The 25,699-nt window shown below is 42.3% G+C and overlaps 2 protein-coding genes across 2 annotated transcripts; one reads left to right on the forward strand and one right to left on the reverse strand.

Moving 5' to 3' along the window:
- Positions 1-14,312: 14,312 nt before the first annotated feature.
- On the reverse strand, positions 14,313-17,049 carry SLC25A53 (solute carrier family 25 member 53; the record flags this gene model as incomplete). Its single annotated transcript, XM_079727493.1, has 2 exons — positions 14,313-15,244; positions 16,956-17,049. 2 exons carry the CDS (start codon positions 17,047-17,049, stop codon positions 14,313-14,315), a joined length of 1,026 nt encoding a protein of 341 aa, XP_079583619.1.
- A 6,872-nt stretch (positions 17,050-23,921) lies between these two features.
- On the forward strand, positions 23,922-25,109 carry ZCCHC18 (zinc finger CCHC-type containing 18; the record flags this gene model as incomplete). The annotated part of the gene is made up of 1 exon (XM_079727185.1): positions 23,922-25,109. One exon carries the CDS (start codon positions 23,922-23,924, stop codon positions 25,107-25,109), a length of 1,188 nt encoding a protein of 395 aa, XP_079583311.1.
- Between the last annotated feature and the right edge of the window lie 590 nt (positions 25,110-25,699).

Consider the following 25,699-nt stretch of genomic DNA (forward strand, 5'->3'; position numbering starts at 1 on the left):
TCATGACTAATTTCTACACTGATCAGTCCAATGGTCAATTCTTAGTCCTTACTGGACCTATCAGCAGCATTTGGCACAGCTGATGAGCCCCTCCTCCTCAGTTCACTGTCTTCAGTTGGCTTCCAGGACCCCACATTCTCCTGGCTTCCTCTGACCTCAGTGGCTGCTTCTTCTCAGTGACCTTTACTGGTTCCTCTTCTCCTTCCCAACCTCTTAAAATGGGAGTGCCCCCGGGCTTGGTCCCTGTTCTTCTCATTTCTATCTACACTCCCTTGGTGATCTCTTCCAGTCCTATGCTGTAAAACACTTTCTATACTGATAACTCTTAAATTCAAGTCTGCAGACCAGATCTGTATTGCTGCCTACTCAGCACCTCCACTCAGATGTCTAATAGACATCTCAAACTCAAAATGTCCCAGATTGAATTCCTAATCATTTTCCCCCAAACCTGCTCCTCCTACAGCCAGCCCCATCTCAATTGATGGCAATCATATCAGTCCATATGCTCAGGCCAAAAATCTTGACATTATCTTCAATTCCTCCCTTTCTCTCCCACTGTACATCCAACCCATCAGGAAATCATTTTGGTTCTAATTCAGAGTGTACCCAAAATCCAATCATTTCTTACCATCACCATTGCTACATATAAGGTCTAATATACCATCATCTCTCATCTGAATAACTAAAATAGCCTTCTAAGAGATCTCTCTGTTTTCATTCTTGATCCTCTATGGTTTATTCCCTACACAAAGAAATTAAGTGATCATTTTTAAATATAAATGAAATCCTTGTACTTCTCTGCTCAAAATCCTGAAAAGATAGCCAGTTCCATTCAGAGTGAGAAGCAAAGTCCCTACGAAAGCCCTACATTTTCTGTCTCTCCATTATATCTCTAACCTCCCCATCTGCTCTCTTCCTCATTCACTCTGTCCCATCTGTGGCCTCCTTACAGTTCCACAGAGAAGCCAAGCTCACTGTTGCCATAGGGCCTTTGGAGTGCTCTTTTCCAAGTTATCCATTTATTTAAATTCTCTCACTTCCTTCAAGGCTCAAATCTCACCATTTCAATGAAGACTATCTGAACTATCCTATTTAATGCTGCAACCTGCCCATCCCTATTCTATCTGTCTTACCCTGCTCTGCTTTCATCATTCTCTAACGCACTATACAACTTATTTACTTGCTATGCTTATTGCTTTATTTCAGTCTTCCCCCATTGAAATGTAAAGTCCATGAGGGCAAGACCTCTGTTCTGTTCACTGAGTTTAAGTACCTAGAATTGTGCACAAAATGAAGATTTGTTAAGTGAGTTGTTTTCTCATGATTTTTGCTTCATGGTAAATTATATCACACTGTGTGTAATCATCTACAACTTGATTTTTTCACCCATTATGCTTTTTAGATTTATCCATGTTCATGCTATAACATATGTACATCCATTTTAACTGGTATATAATATTCCATTATATGAATAGTTTCCTTATGCATTTCCATTCTTGTGGACATTTGGGTTGCTTCCTTTTTTTCTATTAGAAACAGTGCTTCAATTCATATTCTTGTTATAGCCTCCTATTACTCTATCAGTGTGTTTCCTAGAAGTGGAATTGCTAAATGACGGAGTATGTTGATCTTCAACCTCACTGGACATTGCCAAATAGCTTGTCATAGTGATTGCACCAATTTACACACATATCAGCTATAGAAGAGTCCTCATTTCCCCCACATTCTTGCAGATAAGTATTTTTAAATTTCTTTTTACCAATCTAACAGGTGAAAATGAGCATTTCCCTAGCGTTTGATTCTGCCTTTCCCAGATTATTTCATGACATGAGCACTTTTTATAGGTTTTCTGGCCAAACTCATTTCTTCTTCTGTGAATTACCTTTTGATATCTTTTACCCATTTTTCTTTTGTTTGTCCTCTTAATATTGCTTCTTATGGGTGCTTAACATATTCTATATTCTAATTATTTGTCTGTAACATATTTTGCAATCCTATTTTGTTGGTTTGGTTTACAAACCATTCCTATTTGGTTTACAACAAGTGTAATTGGAATAAACCTGTTTAAGGAAAGAACAACTTTTGGTGAACATGCAACTCTACTGGTGGGAAAGTATCCTATTAGGCAGGTGTTGAAAATGTTTTACTTAAGTATAAAATACATACAGAAAAATGGACATATCTTAAGTGTGCATCTTGATGAATGTTCACAAAATGAAGACACCCATATAAACAGCCCACAGATCAAGACCATCCTTTATCCATCAATTATCCATCCTTTCTCCACTCTTTTGCAGTGCCACATCCTTCATAAATCAATTTCCTGTATATGCCATTTCCAATTTTGTAATGGATTGTCAAGTTCCACAAAAATGGGCCTGTTAATATTTTGATTGGAATGTTATTGGACTTATGGATTAATTTGAGATGAATTGCTAACTTATTGACATGAAGTCTTCCCATGCATAAATGCAGTATTGTTGGGAGACCCAATCCACCATGGGCCCTGAGCATCCCTGCATCTTCTTGCTGAGTATGCCAAAAATGCAAGTCCCTGAAGACTGTTTATCTGAGCCATTTCTCAGGGTCATGTTTGCAATAAATGATGAAGAAGTATCTCCCCACAGACAAAGAGAAGGCTTGTTTCTATTTTCCATAAAATCCGTGGAGCTTCCAAACTCATTGTTCCTCTCCTGTAATGCAATCCACTATGTGTGCAGCCATCTATCATGAGTCCTTTACATCATCCTTGTGAGACTTGGCGGAGCATTAGAAACAGATGCAAACCAACATGAAGCTCTGGTTACTGCTTTTGTTGTCAGTAATAAAGTCCTTTGTCTCTCACCCAAGAGTCTCATGTCTTATGCCAGAATCCATGAAACTAGGGCAGGCTAATGTCTTAGCTTGTACATAGGCAAAATCCCAGACCCTGTGCAGGTCTTGACAAGTATATTTCTTCACTTTCAGATATTTTTAAATGTCCTTTAGTACAATTTTATACTTTTATGCGTAATGGCTTGTTCATATTTGTTAGCTATCTTTTTAGCTGCCTTATAGATTTGGGGGCTACTGTGAATGGGTTATTTTTTCTACTGAATTTTCTAACTGGTTGTTGAATTCTACATCCTTTTTAAACATCAGTAGTGTAGCTATTCATATGGAATAATGTATTTTTCCCTCAACAGACTGTTGGCTTCTCTTGAGAGCAGAAACCATGACTTATTTATGTCTGTATTCTTCCAAAGAAATATTTAGTTCAATGCACATTTATTGAACAACTACTATGTATCAGTTGCTAAATAAGGAGTGAGAGGCATTTAACCATCAATAAAACAGGGTACCTGCTCTCAAGGAGTTTATAAAATGTGAAGAAGACCAAAACATCCACAGACTATTACCATTAAGAAAGTTATATGATGCATGATAGCAGAGATATAAACAAAGTACTATGGAAGTAGGGGCAATTCAATGTGATTTGGAGGATTATAGAAGTTTTCATACCATATGGTGTATTTGAGTTGGGCCTCACAAGGTAATCAGCATCTAGACTGGTACAGATGGAAAGCAGGGGAAGGGAGATGACTTCTCATACCATGCCTGGCATTCAAAGTCATCCACAATTTAGGCCCATGCTATTTTTCTGTACCCAGATGTTTAGTCCTCGAGGGGATAGGAACTAGCCTCTTATCCATTAATGCTTTCCCAAATTCATAATATTTGAGTTCCCACCTGTTGCTTTACATTGTAACACACTGATTAAAAGCAGAAGATTTAGAATCAGATAAATTTGGATTCGGGCCCAGGCTCTATAACTTACTGACTATGAGATCTTGGGCAAATGAAAACTAGTAATAATGCTTATCTCACAGGATTGTGTGATAGATTAGATAATTCTTGTAAAGCTTTAGTATAGTACCTGGTACAGAGTATGCACTCAGTATACATTAACTGTTATGAATGGTAACTCTATTTTATCCATCCCTCTGGTATTAATTCTCAAGTCAATCAAAACACACTTATTGTATATCCACAATGTGTAATAGATTGTATTCGATATAATGAAGAACACAAAGATGAATAAGACCCTTCCTCTGCCCTCAGTGACCTGTCAAGTAAAGGATATAAAATATGTACACAAGTAATCATGAGGCAAGGCAAATTAAAAGACCTGGACTTTCTCTCTGGCCCTCCATAGCATGAGGAAGTTGGAACATGATCACCAAGATTACTTCCAAGTCTAACATGATTGTATGACTTCTATGATTGTAAGTGCTACATCAAGGTTACTAAGTACCAGGGGAAAGTGGAAAAGAGGTTAAACCTGATTCTACCTGGGAGAGTCGGGGATGCCTGCAGAGAGGAAATGACATTTGAATTGTGTTATAATACACGGGTATCACTTGGTGAGGGAAGAAATGGGAGGAATGGAATTCTGTGAAGAGAGAAAAATAAGAACAAAGGGAAGTGTAGGGCACACTCAGGGAATACCCAGTAGTCTTGTATGGTTGGAACATTGGGATTCATAATGTTTACGTAGGGAAAAATATAGTGGAAGCAGTAAACTGGTGTCAGATCATGGAGAACCTTGAATGTCATGTTAAACCATTTGGATTTTATCTATAAGCTGTTCACATTGGAAGGTGGTAAAGAGATCTGTTAAAAAGAGTTGTGGCAGTTGTTCAGGTGTAAAATAGAAAGGGGCTGAACAAGGGCTGTGGGTCTAATAATAGAAAAGAAAGGGCAGAAATCTTTCAGCATTTTCCTTTTTTTTTTTTTTTGGCCACACTCCGCGGCTTGTGGGATTTTAGTTCCCGGACCAGGGATCAAACCCGGGCTCTCAGCAGTGAGAGAACAGAGTCCTAACTACTGGACTGCCAGGGAATTCTCTCAGCTTTTTTTCATATACTACTTTGTGTGTATTATTGAATAATTTTGAATCAAACATTTCTTCAGGGTGGGAACGATTCATTCATTCTAGAAATATTTATTGAGTACCACTCAATAGATGCAAGCCACTCTTCTGGGCACTGGAAATACAGTGGTGAATGAAAGAGTCAAGGTCCCTATATGTTAAGACTATTTCTGTTGAAAGTATCAAAAAATGATGATACCACTGGAAGTGGGAAGACTAGGTTCAGGTGGGTAGGGGAAAATAGAAAGTTCAATCTTTGACATATTAACTTTGGGATGCCTACAAAATATCTCAGTGGAAATGTCAAGTAAGCAGTTGGATATAGACACCTTGAGCTTTTTTTGTGCTCCATCCCACAGTTCTTCTCCATTAACATAGTAATTTGTTTAAGGTGAAATGTTTACTTTTTGAAAACTTGATTGGCATCTTTATAGATAATACTATATTACCTTAATCAATATATATTATATTATAATGACTGTCAATATGAGGGAGCAACACATATAAACTGATTTATCAACACAAGATGTATATTCTTGCTTAAAGCAAAACAGAAGAGCATTACCTATAAGAAACATATTAAAATCTCATTCCTGAGAATCCTCTTTACTGTTAGCAATTTTTTTAAATTCAGCAATTAGTAAAAATCCAACAAAAGATATGTTAGACACTATGAAAAATATTATGAAACTTTGAGAAACATTAAAATTAGAGTCTTAATCATTATTTTTGCTTACATTAAAACTCAACAGTTACTTTTGCGCAAATTAAAATCTCAACAATAATTTTTGTAGAAAATAAAATCTCAGCAACTATTTTGGTAGATATTGATAAGAACAGTTAAGAAACTCTTGAAGAACAAAAATGAGGTGGGAAGAATTTCCCTATCAGATAGCAAGACTCATTACAACATTACAGTAATTAAGGCAATGCCATATTGGCACAAGATTAGACAAATAGATAAATGGAACAGAACAGAGAGGCCACAAATATTCCGAAGAATATATGAACACATGATATTTGACAGAGTTGGCATTATGAATGAGTGGCGAAAGGAGAGATTTTTCAACGAATGATATGGGGCAATTGGGTATTTGTAAGGAAAAATAATGAAATTGGACGTCAATTCTCACACTCCATACAAAACTTAAATTCAAGTATATTAAAGACCTAAGTGTAAAAGGCAAAATTATAGAAATTTCAAATGTTAATAAAGGAGAATATCCTCATGATGTTGGGATAGGGAAGGATTTCTTTGAAAAGACACAAAAAGCGCTATGGATAAAGAAAAAAAGATTAATAACTTTGACTATAGTATAATTAGGACTTCTCTTTGTTGAAAGAAACCATCAGGGAAATGACCAAAAAATAAGAGACAAAGTGGGAAAAGATATATGCAACACATATAAAGGACAAAGAAATAAAGTTAGAATATATAAATAACACCTACAAATTAATTTTTAAATGGCACACTACCCAATAGAAAAAAAATTGGCAGATGTATTGAATAAATGCTTTACAAAATAATAAATCTTAACGTCTGATAGGCTTATGAAAAGATGCTCAAGAGAAGAAAAAGAAATAAAAGGAATCCAAATTGGAAAAGAAGCAAAACAGTCACTGTTTGCAGATGACATGATACTATATAGAGACAATCCTAAAGATGCCACCAGAAAACTACTAGAGCTATTCAATGAATTTCGTAAAGTACCAGGATACAAAATTAATGCACAGAAATCTCTTGCATTCCTATCTCTAACAACAAAAAGTCTGAACGAGAAATTAAGGATACAGTCCCATTTACCATTGCAACAAAAAGAATAAAATACCTAGGAATAAACCTACCTAAGGAGACAAAAGACCTGTATACAGAAAACTATAAGCCACTGATGAAAGAAATTAAAGATGATACACACAGATGGAGAGACGTACCATCTTCTTGGATTAGAAGTATCAACAACGTGAAAATGACTATACTACCTAAAGCAATCTACCGATTAAATTCAATACCTATCAAACTACCAATGGCATTTTTCACAGAACTAGAACAAAAAAATTCACAATTTGTATGGAAACACAAAAGACCCCGAATAGCCAAAGCAATCTTGAGAAAGAAAAACCGAGCTGCAGGAATCAGGATCCCTGACTTCAGACTATACTACAAAGCTACAGTAATCAAGACTGTATGGTACTGGCACAAGAACAGAAATATAGATCAATGAAACAGGATAGAAAGCCCAGAGGTAAAGCCACACACATATGGTCACCTTATCTTTGATAAAGGAGGCAAGAATATACAATGGAGAATAGACAACCTGTTCAACAAATGGTGCTGGGAAAACTGGACAGCTACATGTAAAAGAATGAAATTAGAACACTTCCTAACATCATACACACAAATAAACATAAAATGGCTTAAAGACCTAAATGTAAGGCCAGACACTATAAAATTCTTAGAGAAAAACATAGGAAAACATAGAGAACACTCTATGATATACATCACAGCAAGATCCTTTTTGACCCACCTCCTAGAGAAATGGAAGTAAAAACAAAAATAAACAAATGGGACCTAATGAAACTTAAAAGCTTTGGCACAGCAAAACAAACCATAAACAAGATAAAAAGACAACTGTCAGAATGGGAGAAAATATTTGCATATGAAGCACCTGACAAAGGATTAATCTCCAAAATATACAAGCAGCTCATGCAGCTCAGTATCAATAAAAAAAACAACCCAATCCAAAAATGGGCAGAAGACCTAAATAGACATTTCTTCAAAGAAGATATACAGATTGCCAACAAACACATGAAAGAATGCTCAACATCACTAACCATTAGAGAAATGCAAATCAAAACTACAATGAGGTATCCCCTCACACCAGTCAGAATGGCCATCAACAAAAAATCTACAAACAGTAAATGCTGGAGAGGGTGTGGAGAAAAGGGAACCCTCTTGCACTGTTGGTGGGAATGTAAATTGATACAGCCACTATGGAGAACAGTATGGAGGTTCCTTAAAAAACTAAAAATAGAACTACCATACAACCCAGCAATCCCACTACTGGGCATATACCCTGAGAAAACCATAATTCAAAAAGAGTCATGTACCACAATGTTCATTGCAGCTCTATTTACAATAGCCAGGACATGGAAGCAACTTATGTGTCCATCGACAGATGAATGGATGAAGAAGATGTGGCACATATATAAAATGGAATATTACTCAGCCATAAAAAGAAACAAAACTGAGTTATTTGTAGTGAGGTGGATGGACTTAGAGACTGTCATACAGAGTGAAGGAAGTCAGAAAGAGAAAAACAAATACCATATGCTAACACATATATATGGAATCTAAAAAAAAAAAGGTTTTGAAGAACATACAGGCAGGACAGGAATAAAGACAGACGTGGAGAATGGACTTGAGGACACGGGGAGGGGGAAGGGTAACCTGAGATGAAGTGAGAGAGTGGCATTGACATATATACACTACCAAATGTAAAATAGATAGATAGTTGGAAGCAGCCGCATAGCACAGGGAGATCAGCTCAGTGCTTTGTGACCGCCTAGAGGGGTGGGATAGGGAGGGTGGGAGGGAGATGCAAGAGGGAGGTGATAATGGGGATATATGTATATATATAGATGATTCACTTTGTTATACAGCAGAAACTAACACAACATTGTAAAGCAGTTGTACGCCAATAAAAATGTTTAAAAAAAGAACCAAAAAAATCATTAAGATCAAATGAGAGGCCATTTTACACCCACCAGGTTGGCAAAAATGTTAAAGTCTGATAATAACAAATGTTGCCAGCAGGTGGAGCAATGGGAACTGCTAGTAAGTGTAAATTGGTACACAGCATTAGGAAAAGTTAGTCATGAGGAAAAGTTAGGCATCATCTAGTTACACTGAAAGTGCCTATACCCTATAAACCAACAATTCCACTCTTAGGTAAATATCCTAGAGACGTCTGTAGTTATACACACTACTAAGAATATTCATGGTAGCACTGTTTTTTAACAGTCAAAAACTGGAAACAAGCAGAATGTCCCTAAAAGTTTTCATGGATAAATTGTGGTATATTCACACAATAGTACATACAAAAATAAAAGTGAAATAACCAAACAACAGTGAGATACCACTATACACATACTTGAATGGCCAAAATTCATAACACTGACAACATCAAATGCTGGCAAGGATGTGGAGCAGCAGGAATGCTCATTCATTGCTGATGGGAATGCAAAATGGTACAGCCACTTTGGAAGGCAGTTTGGCAATTTCTTACCAAACTATACCATATACTTACTATACAATCCAGCAATTGTGCTCCTTAACATTTATCCAGAAGAGTTTAAAACTTACAGCCACATAAAAACCTGCACACGGATGTTTATAACAGCTTTATTCATAACTGCCAAAGCTTGGAAGCAATCCAGATGTCCTTCGGTAGATGAACGGATAAATAAACTGATAAATCCTGATGATGGAATTATTATTCAGTGCTAAAATGAAATGAGCCACTAAAAGCCATGGAGCAACCTTAAATGCACATTACTAAGTGAAGGATGCCAATCTGAAAAGGCTACATACTGTATGATTCCAACTATATGACATTCTGGAAAAGGCAAAACTATGGAGATAGTAAAAGATCAGTGTTTGCCAGAGGTTGGGCGGGAAGGCAGAACAGGCAGAGCACAGAGGATTGGGGGGGAGGCAATGAAACTACTTTGTATGATACTATAATGGTGGATACCTGTCATTATACATTTGTCCAAACCCATACAATATACAGCCCTAAGAGTGAACCCTAAGGTAAACTGGACTTTGGGTGATAATGACGTATCAATATAGATTCGTCAGTTGTAACAAATGTACCACTCTGGTGTGGGATGTTGATAATTGGTGAGGCTATGTACCTGTGGCAGCAGGGCGTATATGGGAATTTTCCCATACCTTCCTCTCAAATTTGCTGTGAACCTTAAACTTCTCTAAAAAAAACATCTTTTTAAAGTAAATTTATCACAGTTTAGAAAAATGAAATAACTACAACTACCTGCAACAATATGGATGAATCTCACAAATAATATGAAAGAAGTAGTCACAATTCCAAGTATATACAGTTCAAATATCTGTAAAATAAAACTGTGCTGTTTAGGGATGCTTATACGGAATGTTAGGGAACCGTTGACTGAAACTGCCCTCCCTGGCCAGGCAGGATAATAACTGCTTGCATGAGTTATCTCACAACAGGAGGTCCTGATAAGGAACATAGAACTGACAAGCTACAGCCAGCCAGAAGAATTCAGGAGGGGCAAAAAGGAGGGAGGAAATGCCAGCCCATAATATGTTCTGCCAACCTCCCAGAAACCTTCACGCTGGAATCCATCTTGGCTGAGAGATGCACACGCCACCAGGAAGGACCCTGAGTCAGACCAAATATGGGCACAGGCAAGATGACTGGCCAGAGACAACCTGGAAACTAACCCCACCACCATAAACCCTGAGACTGCGAGCCATGTGGCAGAGCAGTTCTCCTGTTTCCTTACCCTGCTGCCCAGGTGCTCCTCCCCAGTAAAGCCTTTTGCTTTGTCAGCATGTGTTTCTCCTCGGACAATTCATTTCTGAGTGTTAGACAAGAGCCCACTCTCGGGCCCTTGAAGGTGTCCCCCTCCCGGTAACAAGAAGATAAATCTATAAAGAAAAGTAAAGAAATGATATCATAATAGTCAGGATAGGGGTTATCTCTAGGATGGGTGGAGGAATGTCATCAGTGAGGGGCCTGGAGTGCAGGAGGACTAGGGCTGGGGGTTATCAAGATGTTGCATTTTTTGTCTTGGGTGGTCATTACATGGACAATAGCTTTATAAATGCTCTTTTAACTGGCAGTTCTCTTCTGAATGCTTCTCTTTTCCTAATGAATTAGAAAGTAAGGTCATGAACTGGGACTGAGGATGGGGGAGGAAGTGTTGAAGATTTGAGGAAAAGGAAGATGGTATGAAAGAAACAAAGAAGTTGGAGAGTGAACAGAATAGGGAAATACAGTATTTTTTACCTTATTCTTTTAGGAAAACTTTTCACTTTTTTCCTGAGTTATCATGCTTTTTATCTCCTATATAACATTATTTATTAACTTTAATATACTACACTATACGCAGTTATCCCAAATACATTGTTGAATTATAATGCTGTTTAATGTTTAAAACTAAATGTTAAAAGCAAAATTAAGTCTTCATAAACCATATATTTATGATAATAGTTGTAATACATTAGTTACTCATTATTTCACCTTGAGCGTTAGGAAGCTGATGTAGTTTATATTTAGACAAAAATACACAGAGCTCAGACAGGGATTTTTATTCTTTTTCTTTCAACTTTTTGTACCAAGTAGCTTTAGTGTTAACTTCTATATTTTATAAGTTTTAAACAGACGTAGGTTTTTATTACCTCTTTATTTTATTGATCTCAAGTCCAAAGGCCATTTTTTAAATGTCAGAAAATATAATATTAACACCACAAAACTAAATATTGATATTTAAAATTACTAGAAAACCATTACACTCTTAAATTTTACTTAGAAGATTTAAATGGGGAAAGTTGATTGGTCTATATAACTTTAGAATTTTACCTAGGTTTTTATATGAATCAATTTGTAAAAATAAACTATTTCAATTATAACATGCTTTAGTTGTAAATTCATGTTTATAACTGCATAGCTTCAAGTATTAACACACATAATTTAAAGTATTTAGAAAGGCAAATATAGTAAATTTAAACAATTATCACTAATGTGGCTTTAAAATATGCCATGAGTTTTCATTGTCTAATATTCTGTAATAACTGTGCCAGTGTCATAGAGATAAAGCTCTTAGTCTTTTTAAAAGAATTTGAATCTACAAATATTGAATCTAGAAATATTAAAAACCGCAACTCAGATAGTTCTGGAAAAAATGCCATGCGTGTGTAGACAGAGAACGAGTGCTCAAATAATAAAGCAAATGGTGTAAAGTGTTAATAGTAGGTGACTTTGGGTAAAGGGTTTATGGGTATTCTTTAAACTCTACTTATGCTGGCAACTTTTCTAGAAGTTCAAAATTATTTCTAAATAAGTTTAAATGAAGAACTGACACATGGACTGACACAGTGACATAAGTGGAAATGGACAGTGTACTTGGAAATAAATGCATCTGTTGAATAAAAAAGTGGGGGAGCACGATAGTTTATCCCCTTCTTTTCAGTTTAAAAACCAAAGCCATTAGCTAAGTAATGATTTTTGTAAATACTTTTTTTCATTCTGAAAGCTAGCCTTTAAATAGAAATAGCTGCTCTCCTACTTTTCCTTTCCTTGTACAAACTCTGTGTTCCCCATACTTGAATCTGCAAGCAGAGTACTGTCCCACCCCATCTAAGTCTGCACAGGGATCAGACATGGGAACTCATCTGCAGCGATTCTGAACCAGTCATTTTCTGTTGACCTTGCTGGCAAATGCTTTCTGATCTCATATTGCTTATAGCTGTGTCTTTAATTTCTTTGATATTCAGTGAGGAATCCCCACAGCTAGGATCTACAGTCAGATCATTATAAATGACAATTTTGGTTTGGTAAGGAGGTACAAGTGGAGATCATTACATGATATCATCTATAAGGGAAAAACTGCAACATATGTCATCTTGGAAATCCTCAAAATTCCAGAGTTAAAATGAATCGGACCATTAGGCAATGTCTCTGTGAAATTTCAGATCCTACAGTGTTGTCAACAACAAACATGTCACCAATAACACAAACTCATCAAATGTCCCAGTTGAAAGTCATCTTTAATTATTGTTATTATTATCATCATCAGCAGCATCATTATCATTAGCACAAAACTAAATCCACTAATAAAGCAAAAACCACACCCCAAAGGCAGGTCTTAATGACAGTGAATCAATAACATTATCTTCATGTACAAGGGACAGCACCCTGAGGATAAAGACCATATCACAGCTTGATAATCAATTCAATAATTCAGCCAACATTATTGAGCACCTAAGCACAATAGGAGATTTAAAAATGTGTACAAGAATCCCTGCTTTCAAGGAGTTTTACAGTCTAGTAGGAGGTATTGAAGAATATCAAGAACACAGGACCACATGAAATCAGTGACATAATGGAATCAGTGCCACATATGAATATTGGAGAGGGGCATCACATGAGACTAATGTCACATTCAGTTAGGGGCAATCACATTCAGTTAGGGATAATCAGAAAAGGCTCCTTAGAGAAGGTGGCATCTGAGCTGGGCTTTGAGAAACTGGAAGGATTTTGGCAGACTGGCATGTGGAGAATGGGTATTGCAGGTGGAGAAAATAGTGTGGGCCAAAGCATGGCCATGGGAAAGCTAGTGGTGTGTTTGGGGAGGGAACAATAGTCCGGTTTGGCTAGGATATAGGATCTATGTAAGTGGGAATGGTGTGATAAAATGCTACAAGCTTTATGGGGACCATATTTTGAATGGCTCGCTATAATTTCAGATCTTTAACTTATGTCGCCGTAACTATATTTATCCACAGCAATAAAATATGCAATTATTTATGAAGAGATATAGTTATTTCAGTTCCAGATTTCTTAGGGAAACTCATGTGGTTTCTAGGCAATGTTATTGCCTTGCTAACAAAAATGTCCCAGCATTTAAAACCAATCAACCTATAGTAGAATTTTCTATTCTGCATGCAACTAAACCTCTTCCCTCAAAGTCTATTCTTCCCATCCATCCAGGGACCACACTTCTTCCCACTCCCACCAGTTCTTGTGGCACATGATCCGTTGAGGCAAGTCTAACTCAGGATTTCCAGCCATAACTGCTACCCTGAAACTATGACCCATAGCCTTGAGAAGTGAGAGTGGTGGTGGCAGGAGTAGTGAACAATGTCATGAAAATGTAGCCATCTGAGAAAGTCTATGGAATTCCCATCCTAAGGGTCAAGCTTAGTTCTCTGAAATTGGAATTCCTGGTCCTCCACTAAGTTTGGTCCAGAGGACAACTGGAGGGGTCCTGGAACTCACAGTGCCTAATTAAGGTCATCTTTTAGAGTTTCCTCTTATTCACATCTTTTAGAGTCAGTGAATTCCTTAAAGGAATGACATTTCATGTGGGTTACAAGTTACTTAAAGGCTTCCTGGGTCTGAGCCTGTTGAAGCTGTGGATAGACCGAGGTGAATTTCTTTTGCTAACCAAGGAACACTGTTGGCTTTGTCTTTGCCCAACAGGCTGGTAGTTGGGAACTTCTCGAGTGCAATGACAGTTGAAAGATGCTAAAGAATAGTTTTCTTAGGTGACCAAGCTAAAGAAGTAAGCTATTTAAACCAACCCAGGAAGGCTTAGGATAACAAGTTGCCATGGCCACACTGCCTGCAGCTAGTCAGTCTTTCAGCTCTTTCCTGGAACGATACCTCCTCTGGAGGAAGTCATGGATAGCAGTAGTGATGCCCCATGTCACGCTGGACCTTAGGATGACCAGGGAACCTCCACGGTAGATCAAGAACACCTTTCGGCCCCGAGTGTCCCACACGTCCTGGGCAGAGGCCCACAGGCTTGGCATGCTCTGCCAGCCAATATGGGACTGCATATTGGCAACTAGCACAATCAGAGGATACAGAACAAGGCAGGTGATTGTTCCATTGACACTCCCAGACACCAAAGCAGGAACCCAATGGGGCAGGCCTTGCTCTGCCAAGCTATCCTGAATGGGATCCTTGAAGGAGAAATACAGAGCACTCCCCAGGCTGTTCCTGATAAGGACAGGCCAGAACCCGCGATAGTAACCCAGCGACAGCCGCCCCCAAAGCCCATAAGAGTGGAATTCCTTGAGAATGCTGAAGGTGCTGGGAAAGCGAGCTTGCTTGCGACCATCCTGGAGCACATTTTGCACCCTTTCAAAGGGGCTGAGTGCCACAGCCTCCACTACACCAGACATGAGCCCTGCAGCCCAGCGGTGTCCCAGGGAGTGTGGCCCAACAGGGGAGAGACAATACAGCAGGCTATCATAAGTCCCAAACAGCAGAGTCCCTTGCAACGTCTTGGAGAGAAGAGGCGGGTAGATTCCCCGGTAGAAGTATTGAGGGCCTTCATGCCAAAGCTGCCGCACAGCCTCTGACACCGCCACAGCATGGATCTGTTGCCGGAACACAACCTTATAGATAGGAAAGGTCAGAAAGGTAGACATAAAGTTGGAAACGGCCCCAAGGGCGTAGGCCTGGGAGTGCCAGCTTCTCTTTCCCGGAGACTCTGTTCGTGTCCAGTGCTGAAGCTCCTTCCCGGGAGAGTGGTTCCGTTCCCCCATGCTGAAGATAACTGGGTGCAGAAGGAAGAGATTGGCAAGAGTGGAAAGAAAAGAGGTTAGACTGACCAATGAAATCTGTTGGTGAGCATTTTCATTGCTTAGTTAGAAACAGAGTTCCAAGAAACTCAGCTCTAAGGAAACAAGCAACTTGGGGGGGCCAGTTTCTGAGAAACAAGCGCTCTCTTAAGAAAGAATTCATCCACTTTAAATTAAAACAAAGGCAGTGAGTTTTGCTGAACAGAGACACCTCTACAGTGTTTTTCTGATCCAGCAAATACTCTCATATTCAAAGAAGGTTGAAGGTTGAAGAAAATAAAATTGGGAAAGGAGGGCTCCGAAACCTTACTGCATTCACCACATGAAATCCTGCATTTGATAAACTGTTAAAATAATAAGTTGCTATTCTCTTTCCAAAAAGTGGCACTATCTTGTAGAGACAGAAGGGCATTCAAAAGTTGTAGTCCAGTACTTTCTCTAAAAGTTGGTAGTAAATTTAGGGAGCGGGGAATCTCCTTGCCTCTCTTTCTGCAGATTCCTGACGATGTGGTAGCTGTTTCATGGCAACACCCCGCCCCCCAATCCCAGTTGACGAACAGAAAGATTAGCTGTTCCTGGAAGTTTAGCATGAAAAGGCTCCGTACCTGACAGTTTCCAAGCTTAACCTTGTAGACCTGTAGCTATATAACAGTGCAGGGCTTCTCAGCGTACATGCTACTGACATTTGGGGCCAGATAATTCTTTGTCATAGGTGTCTGCCCTGTGCATCGTGCAATGTTTCGCAGCATCCTGGTCTCTACTCACTGGATGCCAGTAGCACAAGCTGTGACCTGCCCAGCTCTGACAGACAAAAATATCTAAAAACATTGCCATATGTCCCCGGGGGTGGGGGTAGGGAAGAGGTAAAATTGCCCCTGGTTCAGAACCACTATACTAGAGGGAAGAGGCCGTTCAAGGCTTCCAAAATATTGCTCCTACCCCAGAATGGTCTGGGAGCAGATGGACTTGTATGAAAGGTAACTGGGGAGCCAGGGTCCATGAAGAAAATTTGGGATCAAGAAGAAATGAAAGTTCAGTGCAGATCTGAGAACCTGAGGGAGGCTGTCAGGAAGGGACTAGGGGTGAGAGGACAGGGTGTGCTGTGCGGGGGGATGGTGTGTGGAGGAGAGGAACAGGAAGCTGTGTGGGTAGGGGAGGCGGGGAGAAGGGGACAGGGCATGATGGTCGGGCAGGGGACTCACATCTAAATTGACAGGAAGCCTGGTAGGAACTGCAGACCCAGGGGTTTCACACAGAACCCTGGGCTGTGTGGTCCCAAGAGGAGAGGGCTGTTGAGGCTCTACTTACGCTGGCCTGTTCAATAGAAACAAAGGGGGGTCCCCCAGGCTGAGGCACTGAGGGAGGGCTAGGAGCCAGGCACTGCAAGAAGCCCGCTGCAGCCTTCCCTGGGCTGCCGCACTCAGAAACTGCCTTGAAGTGCTTCTCCTTCCAGAACCGCCCCCCTTAAGCTCCTCCCTGGTTCTTGCTCCTGCTCTGTCCATGACTCCACAGCTGACCTTACAATCCACCTCAGCCACAGTCTCTCTAGGTGGAGCGGGTGGAGCACAGTCTCCTGTGCTCTGCCTCCACCCCTCCCCCACCCCCAGCAGTCCAGGTGTGCCTTAAACCTCAGCTCCTTTACCCTCATGGCCAGAAGGACGCTGGGAGAGCTCCTCTGCCTTGGACCCTTTAGCTGAGAACTGGCCAGGAGCAAAGGCTCAAGAGGCCCACTCCCTGCATCCCTCTGGGGCACTTCTGGGCCCCTGGCAGCCACCTCCATCTCTCTGGAGCCAAAGGGGACCCCTCCCGCACCCCTGGGCAGGAGGTAGCTCCAGTCAGGCCCCCAAAGTCACAGGGGCGCCTGATATTACCCAGCATTCCTACCAAGGATTTCTTCCCCAAGTTTTACCTGCACCTACGTAAGGTCAGGTGGCCAGGGAAACGTTTGTCCCCTCTTCTATCTCAGAGTGCAGTAATGTTCCACTTCCTCCCCACATTTTCCTGAGTAACCTGTAAACATGTGTTGATTGACTGCATAGGGAGGGCTGACTTAGCAGAAAGAAAACTGGGCTAGAATTTGGCAGACCAGAATTTTCAGTGCCAGTTCTCTTATCAACTTCTTGTGTGACCTTTAGAAATATATTGACATCTTGGAGCGTAATGCATCTCAGTTGTAAAATGAGCAGACAGGGAGGAATGCTCTCTAGGCATCCTCATACTGTGCATGTGGCAGGCGGCTGACATGGGGGAATTCAGGCCAGTATTTGATAGAGGAATTGTGCTTTTTCCATCCATGGTTCCTTCTGTCATTTTTGCCAGTCATTTTCAGGGACTAAAGCTGAACAATAATTTAGAAACAATTTACCTTAAATATCTGTCATCATTTTATAAATCTAATCTTCCCGTTTTATGGGGGAGGGGGAGCCTACTTTACTCCCATGTGCTTTTCCCTTAAAATGCCAGCCTTTGGGGCAGACAGACCTGAGCCTGAATTCTCCCTCCACCACTTGCTTAGCTGTTTGACCTTAGGCAAGACACTTCCTCAGTCTCAGCTTCTTCAGCTACAAACTAAGGACAATAGACCTCCCTCAAAAGGTTGTTGCAAAGATTAACAGGATAAAATGAGATAAAGTGGTTGACCATCCATGGCATGGTGGCCTCAGTAAACAGTATTTTTTTAAAAAAGATGCTTCCCGACCTCATCATCTGTGAGGATGCCGCAGACACTCCTGCAGGATACTCAGAACCAGATGAAGTGGTGTCTTGTGTTTACATGAGAGGCAAGGAAGACCTCTCTTCTGTGAATGCAAAGGTGTTATATAAACGATCCAAGACAGCCTGGCCCCTTAAACAAGAATTTCCAAATAGAGGCCACAGAATGAGTCTGGAGTCAGCCTACAGCAGTTACCCCCTGGACTCCATGATGTGCCTCCTATGTTTACAACCTAGTAAAGTGAGCCAAGGGGATTCCAGACTCCCCTGGCCAGTCTAGCCCAGATGCACAGCTTGCATGACTGCGCCAAGATCCAGCCCTACGTTTCTCTGTTCATTCCGGCATCCTTCAGCCATTCCTTTGGCCAGCTCACAAACACATATTGACCATCTACGAAATCACTGTAGGTAAGTCACTGTGGAGCCAGAGGTGAACAGGACTTGGTACCTGCCCTCGAGGGCTTGGGAATCTAGTTGGGGAGACAAGTCAACCATGAGCTAGACTATACTGGGAGGTAAAATAAAGCGTACACTAATCAAGGTCAGAGCAAAACGTAAGAGCAATTTATTTCACCTAGGATAGGGAGCAGCCAAAATTTTCTCTGAGGAGGAGCAGCTGACTTGATCCTTAACCAGTGAGCAGGCTCTCGTTAGGTGGAGGAGTGACAGCAGGAGTTCTAGGCTGAGGAAGAGGCCTAAGGCACAGATGCCTAAAACATGAGTGGTACCTGGCTCTGGATACAGGCTGTGGGAAGAAGAGAGATCTGTGGGTGACAGAGACAAGCCGATGTAAAATGAGGGCCTTGTTTGTTTTCCCCACTGCAGTGCATTATAGCATAAAGATACAGCCTCTGGAGTCAGACAGCCCTGGGTTTGAATTTCACTGTGCCACTTCCTAGCTTTATGACCCTGGCCAAATCTCTTCCACTCTCTGAGCCTCAGTATCCTCATCTGTAAAATGATTGTCATGAAGGTTTCATGTTATGAAGTATATAAAATGCTTAGTGCATTACCCGGTATACAAGTTGGTCCATAAATTATATTAGTAGCTTGATTTAAAAAAAATGAGATCCCAGTAATATAGGTAAGATTACAACAACATTGTTTTAAAGGCTGAAATCAGTCTAATGCACTGGGCCATCTGCAGAGTACATTTTGAATTGTTTGTTTGAAATGAACCTATCTACGAAACAGAAACAGAATCACGGACATGGAGAACAGATTGGTAGTTGCCAAGGGGGTGGGGATTGGGAGAGGGATGGTGTGGGAGGTTGGGGTTAGCAGATGTGAGCTTTTATATGTAGAATGGATAAACAGCAAGGTCCTACTGTACAGCACAGGGAACTATATTCAATATCCTATGATAAACCGTCATGGAAAAGAATATATAAAAAAAGAATGCATATATATGTATAACTGAATTACTTTGCTGTACAGCAGATATTAACACAACATGGTAAATCAACTATACTTCAATTAAAAAATATTGATAAAAAATAAAATGAAGGAAGATTTTTTTTTTAAATTTCTTGCTTGGAAGACAACAGAGAAGAGCCCTTCATGGGCTTTGGGGTCTGACGTCCCCGGACTAGAGTCCCAGTGCCTGCACTTACAAGGTGTGTTAACCTCCCTGAAACTCAGTTTTCCTATCTGCAAAATGGGATAACAATGCCTGTCTCAACAGCGTTGCTGAGAAACTTAAATAAGATAACAGATGGAAAGTTCCTGGCACAGAGGAGGCAGGCAGCCAAGGGCAGCTATTGTTGCTTCAACTAATAGCTTTACCTCTCTAACCTTCAGGCTTTTTAGGTTTCTTTGTTGAAATTGGAAAATGTGGTCTCATTAGAGCCATGAATTGGAACACACTCCCACACACGAGGCCAGAGATCAGGGATGCCCTATATCTAATTGGAGCTAGCTTAGCAAATCCTCCTCCCAGTCTTGCAGGAAGAGACCCTCACTTTGTTCTAATGGCCCAATCCAGGCACCTGTACACAATCTGTTTCCTTCCACTATTTTTTGTCAGAGCTATAAGATCTATTCTTTGTTCTATTTGATCCCACACCCACCAGGTCCAACTGCAGATCACCTACCTTGGCGATGAAGCCAATTTAAACACAGAACAAGAATCTGCAAGAGACCCTGGGTCAGATGTCATGATATTGGGGAGCAAAAGCAAGAGTCTGAAGGAAACCCTAGAGCTGCTGCTAGCATCACCCCGATTGTGTGAAGCGAGCCTTCTCTTTACTTCCTACACCCTCCACCCTCCAACTCCCCACACTCTTCCATCCACGAACAAGCCCACAGTCCTCAGGTGGAAGGTGCTTCATCTCCAAATGTGCGTTGTTTACTCCAAGGAACTCTAGGTATCGAGGTAGTCAATAAGAAAGCAGAAAGGAGAAGGCAAAGTACGCAGGTTGAAGACAACCCAACAGCAGTCGAAGGGCATCAGATAGTTCACTTGCTTCGACGCATCAGGAGTCAAGAACAAGCCCTGAAAGGGGCCTCCTAACCACAATCTACCTAAGGGAAGTAAGACCTGTTCTTCAAGAACCAGAAATCATGGAAAATGGTACAGATTTCTCTACCACTGGCTTCACAGCCCATTCACTCTGGACAGCCCTGCATGCCGTTTCCATGGAGTTGCTCCTTCTCTGGGGCCAGTGATGCCAAATCCAGCAAAGGAGAGGTCCCCTCAAGAGCTCACAGAAGGGCAACCTAGCAACGTGTCCTCAAGCCAAGAAATGAAAGAGCTATATCAGCGGCAGAGAGCTGTAGTTCAGGGGTTAGGTCAAATTGTGTTTCATTTCTCACACTTCTTCCTCAAGTACAAGTTGAGAGAGAAAATGTTAGGAAGAAAGATTGTAGGGGAGTGGTCCTTAACCATTTCTGGGCCACAGACTCATTTGAAAATCTACAAAGCTAAGACTCAGAAGAATATAGAGAGTCCAACTTCTACTCTTTGCAAACAATTTCAGGAAGGACCCTAGATAGGAAACTCTGCTCTGGAGTTACATTTCACGACAGATATGGTATAGACAGATACACTGGCCACAGCCCCATTTACTTATTACCACCAGCATAACGTGGTGTCTCCCGCAGTTGTTCACAAACCTCTCTACACCTCAGAATTAACTACAGCACTGGTTAAAAATATAAATTATCCTCCCCAGCCCTAGTCCTAGTAAATCGGAATCCCCCAGAGGTAGGGCTTAGGAATCTACATTTCTAACAAGCTTTTCAAAATGATTCTGAGGCAGCCAGCCTTGTACCCATACTTTGGTTAACAGCATGGATTCTGGTGTCAGGGAGACGGGATACAAGTTTTGGCTTCACCTTGTAATTTCAGGCAAGTCATTTCACCTCTCTGAGTCTAATCTCCTTTGGGGGTCATAAGATGTAAAAATAACTTTTTACTTAAAGAAAAAGCAGGCAGCTTGTTGTAGTGTAAAAATGAGAAGGAAAAGTGCCTCAGTTTCCTCTTCTGTACAATAGGTACCATAAAAGTTCCCTACCTCTTCCCCACTGCCCTCTTCCCACTGCCTCCCCAAGCCCTCTCTCAGCACTACCAGCACACCAAGACTGCTTCTGAGCTGGTTTAAGACCACCCGCTTAAAAAATGTCCCCAAGGCAGCTCAGCGGGGCAAATTGTTGGCATCTGGAGAACAGACTTGGGTGTAAAACCGGATACTGATACTTATTTGTTGCAAGACGCCTAACCTTTCTATGACTGTTTCCTCATCTGAAAAATGGAGATAATAGTCCTTGCTCACCAGTTCTATACAGTAGTTCCAAGTGGGCCTTCCCATCTCCACGTTGGCTTTGGCTTTTCTCAACTAACCCTCAATCTGAGAGTAGAGAGGAGTGTTTACAAGGGGCAGCCTTTGAAATCAGTCAAGTCGACTTGGGTGTGAGCTCGTAGCTCTGCACTTCCTAACCATAGTGACTGGATGCTTAAGTCCCCTCTCTGTCAAATGGGCATACTGCTACTCCTTCACAAGGCTGCTGAGATGAATAAATGAGATGTCCGTGCAAGCGCGTTTGCACGCAGAAAGCGCTCAGTAAATGACTTTCCTCCCTTCCCCCTATACAAAGGTGAGGAACTCTTATTGTTCACTTGGTTTCTGTCCCACCTCGTGTTTAAGGCATCCGGTCTCAAAGCGCGGAGGACCACAGAGGTGTAAGGGGAGAAGGAGAAAGGAAGCGAGGGGGAAGCAGCAAACTCACGGGTAAAATGCAAATCGGCCCAGTCCGAGAGTCCGAGCTGGACTTGACACCGCACCGGCTCCCGCGCCTGTGTGCCGCAGCCCCAGCCGGCCGTCTCCCCCCTTTTGCTAGCAATGGCCTCGGGCAGGAGGCTGCGCGGGGAGGCCGCCCCCTCGCCCCGTTGATTGGCCGCTCCGCCCGACTCATCTTGCTCTTTTGTCACAATGGGCAGAGGCTAAAAGAAGCGGCGGCTGCTGGGAGGGCCCAGCGGGTGGGCGGGGGCGGCCGCTGCTGCCTTGGGAACCGCGCTGCCTAGACTCGGCTACCCTTAGCTGGGTGAAGCGGCTCCGTCTGGCGGCTCCGGGTCGCTTAGCGGCTGAGGAGGCGTCATCTTTTTCCCCTGCAGGGCCACGGTGACCGGCAGGCGGCATCCATAGCTGTCCACGCCGGAGCATGGGCTATCCACCAGCCCAACACAGGTAAAGAAAGGGGGCGCGATTGCCAGGCCCGGAGAGAGGAGGGAAAAGCCTCATCAGGACTAGGCGGCTCCCTGTTTGGGGAATCGGGGACTGCGAGGCAGGGGAAGGAGCACTCCCGCGGCCCCGCTGCGCTGAGGAGGGAGGTGGGTTCCACTGGCTGCTGCCGAATGGGTAGGATTTGCCAGGATTGGCGGGAGGGCGTTTTCAGGGGGTAGTAATGGGGCGGGAAGGGTGGGGGGAATCGCAAGCTGTCTGCCTTGAATCCCCTTTGCATCTCCTGGTCCCTTCCTGGTGAGGGATATGTGGGTGTGCGTGTCCAACTCCCATTCCCTTTCTCCGTGGCAGGCCATCAAAGCCGAATCCGAACTTGAATTCTGTGCGGCTGATTGCGGAGCTGGTAGGCCAACGATTTCCCGGGGTGGGGTGTGGGGAAATCGCTTTGGCTTGTATTCACAAGGTGGGAGAGGGAATTTTCCGTCTGGCTACAGCGGAGGAGGGGTCGAGGGAGCAGGATGAGAGATGAGACTGCTTCTGACCTTTCCCTTCCCTGCCCTGCCCTCCGCGATGGTCCTGAGGACTGGGATCTGCAACCTCATATGGACAGAAGTAGACCTATCTCGGAATCGAGCTTTCTCACGGAGGCACCTGTTGCAGAGACTGAACGTGAAATAAAGGCGCGCACTTGTTTCTGAGCTCATATAAGAATCTTGAGAAATAACAGGGCAAACTTTGAGAAGGGGGTGTGGTTGAGACGTGAGACCATGAGTTTAATGGAGATCTTACTTGCTACCACAAATCTGTGAGACTTAGACCATTGCACTCTATTTTGAGAGCCCAATATCAGCTCCACACACTGACTATTTCACCTAGAATTCTAAGCAACAGTTGCTCTCCCACCTGGAGCCCTGGCAGGAGGGGATGGTTGTAGCTCTGAAAAGCACCCTGCTAGCACGGGGACACCCATTCGCTCCTGAAGGTTGTAATTGCCAGTTTCCCGCAGGATATTTTCAAGGCAGTGGACAAATGGAAAATGTACCTCAGGGTGTTCAGGAAGGTAAAGAAAGCGACCACAGACTGCTTTCCTGCAGTCTACTACCTTACTGACCTTTTCCCCTCCCCTTTTCTTTACAGTCCCTACTGAGGTACAAGGAAGGCAGAGCCCAGAAACTTTGCTTTGGGGATTTCTCCTGCGGATTAGGCTTTTCTAAAAAGCCTGAGCATTTTGTTATATTCAGATAGACGATCATCGTCCGTCATGGCTAGCATCATTGCACGTGTGGGTAATAGCCGGTGGCAGAACACACCCTTGCCACCTTGGGCCCATTCCATGTTGAGGTCCCTAGGGAGGAGTCTTGGTCCTTTAAGGGTCAATATGGCCGAAAGAAACATGAAGTTGTTCTCGGGGAGGGTGGTGCCAGCCCAAGGGGAAGAAACCTTTGAAAACTGGCTGATCCAAGTCAATGGGGCCCTGCCAGATTGGAATATGTCTGAGGAGGAAAAGCTCAAGCGCTTGATGAAAACCCTTAGGGGCCCCGCGCGGAAGGTCATGCGTTTGCTACAGGCGGCCAACCCCAACCTAAGTGTGGCAGATTTCTTGCGCGCCATGAAATTGGTGTTTGGGGATTCTGAAAGCAGTGTCACTGCCCATGGTAAATTTTTTAACACTTTGCAGGCACAAGGGGAGAAAACCTCCCTTTATGTGATCCGTTTAGAGATGCAGCTCCAGAACGCTATTCAGGCAGGGATCATAGCTGAGAAAGGTACAAACCAGACTCGCCTGCACCAGCTCCTTTTAGGGGCTGAGCTGAATGGGGACCTGCACTTCAGGCTGAAGAATCTTCTCAGGATGTATGCAAATGATCCGGAGCAGCTTCCCAATTTCCTGGAGTTAATCAAGATGATAAGGGAGGAAGAGGATTGGGATGACACTTTTATGAAACGGAAGCGGCCCAAAAGATCTGAGCTAATCGTGGAGAGGGCAGCAAGCCCTGTGGCATTTCAGGGCCCCCAGCCAATAGCCATCAGCACTGCTGATTGCGACGTGATAGAGGTAGGTGATACCCTCAATGACTCAGATAAGGATGTGATCCTGGTGGAGTCTCAGAACCCTCCACTTACATCCATAGGTGCCCCTCCCCTCAGAGTCAGGGCCAGACTTCAGGCTCAACTACTGATCATCAATTCCCTAAACAGTTCCCAGGCTCAATCTCCTTCTACCAGTGGTTGTTCTGCATATAAGAATGATGGTCCTGGAGATATACGTAGAGGCAGGAAGAGAAAATATACAGTCCGCTGTTCACACTGTGGTGAGGAGGGCCACTCAAAGGAAACCTGTGACAATGAGAGCAACAAGGCCCAGGTGTTTGAGAATGTAATCATCACCCTGCAGGAGCTGACACATACAGAGGAGAAGAAGTCAAAAGAGGTCCCTGGTGAACAGTGACCTCTCTGAGCCACAGTAAGGAGCTAGATCCTGCCCCAAGTGAACCCTTAACTGTATTCAGAAACTGGTGATGGGGAAAACAGGGGAGGGGGTGGGGGAGGCTTCTATGTGCATGAATTAATCCACAAAGTGACTTTCATTGGGGAAGAAGAGGTTGTGAATACCAGCAAAATGGAGAGACAGCCTGACCTCTGTCCCTGCTCCCCCCTCCATCTGCCTAAGGATCTATTCTGTGTGTGTGTCTATTTCCTTGATGACTTTATTCTTTTTGTGAAAGGGGTATAAGTCATTGTTAAACCTTCAAAAAATGAAGGAAAATACAAAACTAAAGTAAAAATTACCTGAAACTCTCCATCCTTGTATAACCATTGTCGGTCCTTGGATAAATGTCCTTCTAGATATTTCCCTATTCCTGCGTACCGAGATAGATAATAGATAAAAGTGATCAAATGTAAGTGCTCTTCTATTCTGTGTATTTTTTCACCAAACAATGTATGTTGTGGATTTTTATGTCAATTAATATATATAGTCATCAAGTTTACTGTCTCCGTGTGTGATGTTACTTTTAGGAACATAGAAGGAAAATCATA

The sequence above is a fragment of the Hyperoodon ampullatus genome (assembly GCF_949752795.1).
Source record: "Hyperoodon ampullatus genome assembly, chromosome: X".
In the NCBI taxonomy this organism is placed as follows: Eukaryota; Metazoa; Chordata; class Mammalia; order Artiodactyla; family Ziphiidae; genus Hyperoodon; species Hyperoodon ampullatus.